General features: G+C 40.2%; 1 protein-coding gene across 1 annotated transcript; it reads left to right on the top strand.

Moving 5' to 3' along the window:
- The first annotated feature begins 68 nt into the window (after window positions 1-68).
- fkbp9 (FKBP prolyl isomerase 9) lies at window positions 69-8,938 on the top strand. Its single transcript, XM_063900126.1, has 10 exons — window positions 69-408; window positions 1,489-1,634; window positions 3,340-3,529; window positions 3,618-3,763; window positions 4,391-4,580; window positions 5,180-5,325; window positions 5,419-5,608; window positions 6,272-6,417; window positions 7,505-7,668; window positions 7,783-8,938. Exons 1-10 carry the CDS (start codon window positions 206-208, stop codon window positions 7,957-7,959), a joined length of 1,698 nt encoding a protein of 565 aa, XP_063756196.1. The 5' UTR covers window positions 69-205; the 3' UTR covers window positions 7,960-8,938.
- Window positions 8,939-9,592: the final 654 nt, after the last annotated feature.

The following is a 9,592-nucleotide window of genomic DNA, read 5'->3' as shown; positions in this document are numbered from 1 at the left end:
AAACGTTTTTACTTTAAACGCTCTACCGGATGTTGTGCAGTTTGTCTAGCTTGACACGTGATTATTCCTGAGCAGGGACCGGGGCAGGACTTCTGTCCAAATCGGAGTGGAGGAAGTCTAAGTACCGGAGAACACGGAGGCAGATCACTCACACAGGCCGTACCTGCAGTTATCTCCATTGTATGAGAGTTAGCCAGCAGTGAAAATGATCCAGTGTCTGCACGCAATGCTTTTTCTGTCGGTTCTGGTGGCGTTCGCCGCCTGCGACGCTCCTCCGGTACCGTTAGACGACATCCTCATTGAGAAAACATTCGTGCCAGAGCAGTGTGTGCGCGCAGTCAAAGTAGGCGACTATGTCAGGTATCACTACAATGGCATGTTTCCGGACGGGAAAAAGTTCGACTCGAGGTGAGTATCTCGACAATAATGATTTTTTCCTCACTTTAAGTATCACCGTGCATTGCAGACCGGGCTGCACGGTGAGAACAGCGTGCGCGTGATGTGTAAAAGTGCGCGTTGAGCGTTTCGCCCCTGTGAGCCACGCAGGCAGGCTGAGCTCTGAATCCATGGATGCCTAATCCAAGGGCTCTAAAAAGTTTTTCAATTCACAGGGATAAAACTGAAGGCCCCAAATGTAACAGATAGAGATTTTCATTATTCAACTAATGAATTAATTATACTATTAGCCCAAGTGATTATACTGGATTCATTGATCTGTGGGTCAAATCTTATTTCTTATGTCGAACCTACTTCACCTCTGAAGGTCTCTGGACTCCACTTTGGGAACCACCAAGGGTTTAAAATGTAATAACAGCATACCATGCAAAGTGGTCTACTGCCTAGGGCCCCTGGTCCCCCATGGGCCCCAAAGGATCAAGATTCACTTAAATGTTGGTCATTAAATTAATTTCACATTTTCAGTTAAAGTTATCAACTGTATTGATTTCATGCACCCTGGACACAATTCAAAGAATCTTTTAAAAAATATATTTTTTATTTAAAAAACTGGATTTGTACCAGATTAAGACACTTACCGTCTGTAGTCCCTGGGCAGGTGAAAGGGAAAAAAAACCCACCTTCTTCTAGAGAAGGCCTTTTGCTCTTATATAATCCCATTTAACATGGATTATTTCACATTGGAATCTGCACTTTTGAACATCAATGATATATCTCAATCAAAAGATGTGAAGATGGTGAAAATAAATGATCAAATCATGAATAAGTCAAGACCAGGCACTAATTGACGTGTAGTTTTAAAAAAAAAGAAGTATAATTGTCACCAGACACTAAAGCAAGATCCTGGCCAAACATCTTGGGAGAAGTTTTGCCAGGGTTTCTTTATTATGAGATTTAGTTATTCCTCCCAGATTGTGTTTCCATAACAAAAGTTACTGTTGTCACTGGTAAAACACAAAAACAGTATGTTTGGAGTTTCAGCAAGGAACCAAGTGAATGTAATGCAGCCATTCATGTTCTTATGTGTTTCAGTTATGACCGTGGCAGCACTTACAACGTGTTTGTTGGGAAGAAACAGCTGATTGCAGGGATGGACAAAGCTCTGGTGGGGTTGTGTGTCAACGAGAGAGTCCTGGTCAAGATCCCACCTCACCTCGCTTATGGAAAACAGGGATACGGTATGTTTTAGACGTCCTGTCTTAAAGCACTAACCTTTAGAGAACATTACAGTTTTAGCACACAGCCTGCACTGCTCATCATAACAATAAGGGAATTTGGTCCGGCATTGGCAGGAGAATAAGGTACAACATTTACAGTCTTTTCAACAGATACCAAAATGTGTGCTGTATTCAGCCGAATCAATGTGGAAGTGGGCGGCTCCCAAGGAGTCCATGTTGAATGATGTCAGAGAGACCTCACAAACCATGAAGCAGTTCAGAGGAGGGAGAGGAAGATGTTTAGCTGATAGTAACTGTACTGCAGATGATAGAGCATCAGCAGCAGGCAGATAAAAGCTCTATATCTTGATCCGTAGGTATAATCATAAGTAAATATGGGGCCATCGTGCACTGTAGGAGTGTTTGTGTCCAAATATGTTGAAATGCATGTGATTTCAGTGATGAGAAGAAGAATGTAAAGACTCTGTTTACAGAGAGGGGTGAGTCAATATGTTTTTCGTGTGTGTGTATGAAATAGTTAGATAATGGGAGAGAGTGGGGGACATGTGTGGACAGGTAAAAGCTGAGGCTGAGTGGAAACTGTATCAGAGGGAAAATCAGGAAGAGAGAAGAAAGCTGAGGGGAGGTGAGACTTTGGGGGAAATATAAAGGGATTAAAATCGGAAAGAGGTCTGACAGCTTATAAGCAGTAAAGATAGGATGGCTGATTTACATCATTGGTGGGTAGAGTAAACAACAATAGTCCTGAAGGAAAATTGTTGTTTTCTTTATAATGATGACAAAAATATAAGAAAATAACAACTACTTGAATAGATATATATCTACAGCTGCTCAAATAAGTAAGTAAATGGCAGATGCTATTTGCACCCCGGTGACTATAGTCAGCAATGCTATTTTCACCCGGTTGCAAATAGTCAACAATGCTATGTATAATGGCTATTTACAGCCTGGGTGTATACAGCATGGCAGAGAAACATGCACCCAGATATACATAGTAGTCAGTGCTATTTACACCCAGGCATACATTTGATTATGTTTGAATCTATAGGTATTTTTGGAAATTGTTCCCATAAGATGGCTATCTTTGACCAACATAATCTCTGAAAAGCAATGGTTTTCAGGGGTTAAAATTGGATTTGTTATGTGGTTAAATGATCACCCGAGTACATCCTATAGAGTTAATGTATCAATAACCTCAGTTTTCTCCCACACAGAGCAATCTCTGCAGCTCTGCAGGTTGTCTTACCTGGATATATTTGAGACTTAAATAAAGGACTGTTTTAAGGCCAAGTTAAGGACATAATATTATAGTTTAGAATTGATTTAGGTGGATCAAAGTCTGATGGGCATTTACACACAGACAGGAGGTTACATTTTCCAACTTTCAGAAATATAATGTCTCCAAAAGTTTGTGCAGTTGAGAGTATGTTCTGAAATACAGTAGATAGACACATTTTAAGAGCAGAATTTTCGATTTTAAGCATTTTTAATATACCTTATGTCTTTGGACGTCTAATCATTCATTAACCGACCTACGTGCTATAAGATAAAAGGAACACTGATTACATTTATTGGAATTACAAATGTTCATTTGTCTTTTACAGTTTCCCAACCATGCCAACAGCATTCATTCTCTTTTACCAAGCAGATTGGTAGTTCCTGCTACTTGACTTGACAAGGGATTGACTTGTTTTTCTCCCCACAGGTGACATCATCCCTGCCGACGCTATCCTCCATTTTGACGTCCTGCTGCTCGACGTGTGGAACCCTGAAGACGGTGTCCAGACCAACACCTATCACACGCCCTCCCCTTGCACCAGGAAGGTGGAGGTATCTGATTACATTCGCTACCACTACAATGGTACCCTGCTGGATGGGACGCTCTTTGATTCAAGGTTTGTTAAATGTAAAATAATCCCTAATTTAAAAGAGAAATGCACCCAAACACATATATGTAACCTCTCCCCTCCCCCTTCCATGTAGTCACACCCGTATGCGCACCTATGACACTTACGTTGGAATCGGGTGGCTGATCGCCGGTATGGATCAGGGGCTTTTGGGAATGTGTGTTGGAGAAAAACGCATCATCACTATGCCCCCTTCACTGGGATATGGAGAGAATGGAGATGGTGAGTATTTACATATTCTTTAATATTATTTGTTTCCTTGTGTCTGTTTTAATAACTTTATTTAAGATGTGAAGCACCATTTTGACATAAAACCAAGAAACAATGAAACATAGAATCATCAATGATTAACAAGAAGATGCACTGAGTTACAAATATTAAATAAAAAATAATAAAATCCACCAAACAAAATATTTGATATACTGTCCAAAAAATATTATTCACCCCCAATTACCCTCAATGACTCATCCATGTATACATACAAATTGATAATACTCACTCTTTCTCTCACTTCTGAGACTGATTATATTCCTGAGTGACCTTTGATAATACCAACAGATTGATAAATCACAGTAAAACTCTAGAGGTGCTGTAGTTGCACAATTTAAGCATTAGATGGCAGTACAACAGACACAAATGCACACAACTTATTCTGTTTTACCCTCTAAGTCGAGTCAGAGGAAGAAAAGTACTAACATATAAATATATTTTATGATATAAGAGTGATACTGATTAAAAGACTACATTTGTCTTAATTTTACAGCCAAAGTCTTTTAAACTTTCTTCTTCTTCGTCTTCGTCTTCGTCTCTTCTTCGTCCTCTTCTTCGTCTTCTCCTTTCGCTCTCCAGGTAGCGACATTCCGGGACAGGCGTCTCTGGTGTTTGACGTTGTGCTTCTGGACCTCCACAACCCCAAAGATGGGATCACAGTGACCAATCAGGTGGTGCCCGAGTCCTGCACCAGGAAGACGGTCACTGGAGACTTTGTGCGCTACCACTACAATGGCAGCCTCCTCGATGGCACATTTTTTGATTCCAGGTATGTGTCAGTGTTTAATGTTCATGCCACACAGAAGGCTCATCATAATATTTAGTTTGACTTTTTTATGAAATTAAGTAATATTATTTATTCACAACAATAAAAATAAATAAACCCTGTCCTTTTTGTAAAACTTACTTTTACTTAATACCTTTTCCACAACTCTTGCTAATACAACTACTACTATTGTTATTATTACTATTAATAATAATAACGGTTTTCAAGTCTATTATTCTATATTTGTTCAGTTCATGTATAATGTTGTAAATACAGGAATTTAAAGTTATTTTCTATTCAAAAATGCCATATTACTGTGGCTTTTTTCATGTCAAGAGAAAACACAAATGTAACCTCCAAAACAAAGAGCTGAAAGCAACTCAAGCACATTTGATATTCTCTGCACCTGCTCCCCTCAACAGAATCATTTCATGTCCTGTAGTCACTTTTATTTCCGTGTCATTCAGTTGTGTACTTTCTAGAAACTCTGTAGGCTGTATGTGATCAACTCACTATATGGGCCTACTATAAGAAAGTTCATTGTGACTTCTTTTTGTATCTGGCAGTTTAACAATAGTTTTGTTCATATTTTGTATTTCCAGTTATTCTCGAAATCATACCTATGACACCTATGTGGGCAAAGGCTACGTGATTACCGGCATGGACGAGGGTCTGATTGGAGTGTGTGTTGGAGAGAAACGCACCGTCATCATCCCCCCACATCTTGGCTATGGAGAGGAGGGCACAGGTGTGTGTGTGCAATGGTCTAATTCCTTAAACATGTCACTATTTACTGTTCTTCGTCTGGAGCTTTTAATGTTGTTTTTGTTACCACTCTCAGGCTCTAAGATCCCTGGTTCAGCTGTGCTGGTGTTCGACATTCACATCATCGACTTCCACAACCCGTCAGACAACGCTGTGGTCACCACCATTTACAAACCAGAGGAGTGTGACAAACGAACCAAGAAGGGAGACTTCATCAAATATCACTACAACGCCTCTCTGATGGACGGCACATCTATCGACTCTACGTTAGTAAAACCTTTACTTTAAGGCCTCTTGGAAAAGCAGGACATATTAACTCGCTTCCACACATCAAGACTTTCTCTAAAATGTTCATGTTTCCTCTACATTTCATTCAGGGACTGATATGTTAATAATATAGGGACAAGCACGAAAAGGGATTCTCCCGTCCAACGAATTTTCAAGGCCGAAATGTTCCCTGGATGTAGTGCATGTGAGAACAGTGAATGTCACAATTTAAAAATAATTCCTTAAGGTCCAATTCGGAGGAAAGAATCTCCGCTTTAAATCCATTCCACTTAATAGAACAAAGGATTTGGATTCATCATATGGGAACCAAACATGTCTGTTCAATATTTCTTCAGTCCACTGGTACCAGCGGAATCCATGAATCAGTTTCATACTGTTGTATACAACCACTCTTATGTCTGCAGAAAGTGCCAAGAGAAATTGCTATGGTAGTTTCTCCACCTCATGCGAATTATACAGCTGTTAGTCTTTAAGTCCTAACTGCACATTTGATAAAATACAGATCTTTGACCTTCCGGCACACATTATCAATCTGAAGGACAAAATAATTGACTTTGTATATTTTTATACAGCAAACCTATGACCTATAACTATGTGTGCTTGTTCAGAGCAATGACTGAGGTAGTTGTTTTGTGTTTCAGGCATAACTATGGAAAGACATACAACATTGTGTTGGGAGCCAACCAGGTAGTGCCTGGGATGGAGGACGGACTGATGGAGATGTGTGTAGGAGAGAAAAGGCACCTTGTTATTCCTCCTCACCTTGGCTATGGGGAGAGAGGAGTCAGTAAGTACTTCACAAAAGCTCTCCTCCAGAAATAACAGAGAGTATATAAGATTGTGTTCTTCCTGATGAGCAAGATTCAGATGTTTATGCTAAGCTAAATGAAGCTAAAAGAGTGGCACTCATCTTCTTATTAAAGTTGAACAAACCATCACAGTGGAGTTCAATCTTATAGTGTTTGTTCCAATTATACATTTTTTCAAACATAGGTACTTTAAGACTTCTTAAGAAAATGATATTCTAAAAACATATACCACCACTCAATCGTGGCCAAACATTTCATTGCAATGATTTAGTGGTCAAAATTCTTCAATAAACTACCCAAAGATGAGTCCTTCTGGGTGTTTAAGGATGTTTTCCAAAATACGGTACACACCCTCTAGGTCTCTACAGAAGAGTACAACTGCTTACACTGTTTAGTCTGTTTAATACAGTTTGAGTACTCATGCTCACCCATGAGATAAAAAACCCACAATTATGTCAACGGTTTCATGTGGGTCATGTGGTAATTTGTTACTGGTGATCTACCAAAGGGAGGATATCTTAACTTGAGCAGTGGCTCAGTCAGTAGGGGCTTGGACTGGGAATCGTAGGGTCGCCGGTTCAAGTCCCCGAACAGACTTGAAATATGGAAAGTGGACTGCTACTTGGAGAGGTCCCAGTTCACCTCCTAGGCCCTGCTGTGGTGCCCTTGAGCAAGGCACCGGACACCTCCAATCCCCCCTCCCCATTGCTCCCCGGGCGCTGCACGATAGCTGCCCACTGCTCCTAGAACTAGGATGGGTTAAATGCAGAGGACCAATTTCACTGTGTGTGCTCTGCTGTGTGCATGCATGTGACTAATAAAGAGGGTTTCATCCTCCGATTCTATCTATCTATCTATCTTCTGGTATGTAAGGCTCTCAGAGTAACTAAAAGCATTAGTGGAGGTAACATTTGAATATTTATAATAAATGTATATATAGTAAAAGGACAAACAGCAGATGTCTGGAAGACATGAGTTTCTTTTGCAGTTGATGAGGAATAAATGATCCTTTTCTTTAGCAGCACTAAGTCTGAGCTCTATCACTAATGCTGTGTGTGTGTGTAGCTGGCGAGGTTCCAGGGAGCGCTGTGCTGGTGTTTGACTTCGAGCTGGTGGAGCTTGAGGAAGGACTTCCTGAAGGATACATGTTCATCTGGAACGACGACGTGTCCCCCGACCTCTTCACTGAGATGGACACCGACAAGAATGCGGAAGTGGAGCCCTCTGAGGTACGTGCCGATAACCTGCTGTTACTCGAATACTTGTAACTTCTGATACGTTCTAGCTATTACAGTCTAGTTGTCTTTAACTTACCCTCTTCGACTCCTTGTTTGTTTCCACAGTTCACTGACTACATCATGCGTCAGGTGAAGGAGGGTAAAGGCCGCCTGGCTCCTGGCTTCGATCCTAACCGCATCATCGACAACATGTTCTCCAACCAGGATCGTGATGGAGACGGAAAGATCACAGAGGCAGAGTTCAAGCTCAAAGCAGATGAAGTCACTCATGATGAGCTATGACGGGACTGAGGGTGAAACTCAGATTAGGGTATAGGCTAAAGGGTCAGACAGCGGGAGTGTAAAACATATGTGGGTGGTATTATAGAAAGAAATGGGGTTGTTTGTGTAAAGTAAGCAAGTGCGAGGCGAGAAATGTGCTGCAAGACTGTTTTTGTTTTATTTTTAGATAGCGTTTCGAAGGGTATCTTGTTTTTTAAGTGCCAAATGAGAAGAAAGAGGAAGTGTGGGAATGAGATTATCTTTAAGCTTTAAAATAGAAAGGAAACACCTCATTTTAAGTCTGTGATGAAAATGAATGATTTTTTTTACCTCCTCTCCCATCAAGTTCTTGTCTTGTTTTATGTGACTCTATTTTTATTTTATTTTGAAGGGTACAAAAGCACTCGTGTGTGAAAGAACAAAACAATGCCTCACTCCATATAGCTCTACATTCAACACTCCTTCCCGACTTTTATTGTCCTTAATATTTTGTGTTTGTGCGTGCATTTTTCTTTTCACTGGGTATCAGCTTCTCTTTGAAACATTTGACAGTCTTCCAGGAGTATTAAGTCGGCGATAAGTGGGAATTTTATGTAAGATTTTTGTTTTTTAATACATAGTTTGCAGCTGACACCTTTCACTGTTTTACCTTTAAATGTCGGTATGCCTTCTATGTTTTCTGCTGTTAAATTTTCCAAAATAACGCTGAAAGGTCAAAAACCCTAAAATGTTGTCGGGGGATTTACAGTCTTTCAATCAGGTTTGGTTGGTCAACTAGTTTTTTCACCTGTTTTATTCTTCATTATATTATGTCAACACCTGGTTGCAATGTAAGACTTTGTGTGTATTTTTGTTTGTGTGTGTGGGCGTGTGTGTCTGTGTGCGTGTGAGTGTGTTTGTTAGTAAGAAATAGAGAGAGAAATGTGCGTGACTGTTGGTTTTTTGCTGGATGATGACAATGTCAACACAAAGTTTGATTTTATTAAATAACCTGACCTAATAGTTTGTCTCTTCTATGCTGCTGAAAAACATCTAATTTTGATATAACACTATATATCGAAGTCGTGTCCTACACCGAACTCCAGTGCTGATGAGGCCCCGGAAGACGGCTCTCCTAATTCCTCCGACCTATGTTTAGAACGTACCCCCCCCAAAATCTACATGCAAGATCACCTTAATCTGTTTAGGGAGGCAACTCACAGAATGGCTGTAAACACCAGCTGCCATTGTATCACTTATTTCAGGCAACAAAAAATTGCATTACCGACCACCAGGATATCAACGGATATGTAAAGCAGTAGGTGTTGGTGGGCTGGTAGAACTCCAGAGCAGTATCAAACTGTCCCTAGAGGAGAAACCCTGTGTCAGTTGGGAGACTCACAATCCCTATCCCCTTTTTAAAGACTTAATTATGCCAATTTGAATAATGTAAATAAAAATGTGAACATTGATATCACAGCCGTGGTATTACACCTGCACAATTTGAGGCATAGAATGAGCATTATTTAAAGGTACAGTCTGTATCCTGTCTGGTTTCGTTCGTTCGTTATTTTCCACCAAAACAAACTAAAGCCAATCATAAATGAACATTTACATAAGCATGTATGTGTATCAGTAGTAAAAAAAAAAGTAATCTTGAAAGTAATAATACCAC

This window comes from Eleginops maclovinus, chromosome 13, assembly GCF_036324505.1.
Source record: "Eleginops maclovinus isolate JMC-PN-2008 ecotype Puerto Natales chromosome 13, JC_Emac_rtc_rv5, whole genome shotgun sequence".
In the NCBI taxonomy this organism is placed as follows: Eukaryota; Metazoa; Chordata; class Actinopteri; order Perciformes; family Eleginopidae; genus Eleginops; species Eleginops maclovinus.
The sequence above is the reverse complement of the archived record's forward strand: the minus strand, read 5'-3'. Positions and strand labels throughout refer to the sequence as shown.

Excerpts from the sequence above, each read along its gene's own strand:
- fkbp9 (XM_063900126.1), top strand. The coding sequence starts at position 206 with ATGATCCAGTGTCTGCACGCAATGCTTTTTCTGTCGGTTCTGGTGGCG. Across the intron at positions 409-1,488 it reads GGGAAAAAGTTCGACTCGAG|TTATGACCGTGGCAGCACTT; the intron begins GTGAGTATCTCG and ends TATGTGTTTCAG. Across the intron at positions 5,609-6,271 it reads GGCACATCTATCGACTCTAC|GCATAACTATGGAAAGACAT; the intron begins GTTAGTAAAACC and ends TTTGTGTTTCAG.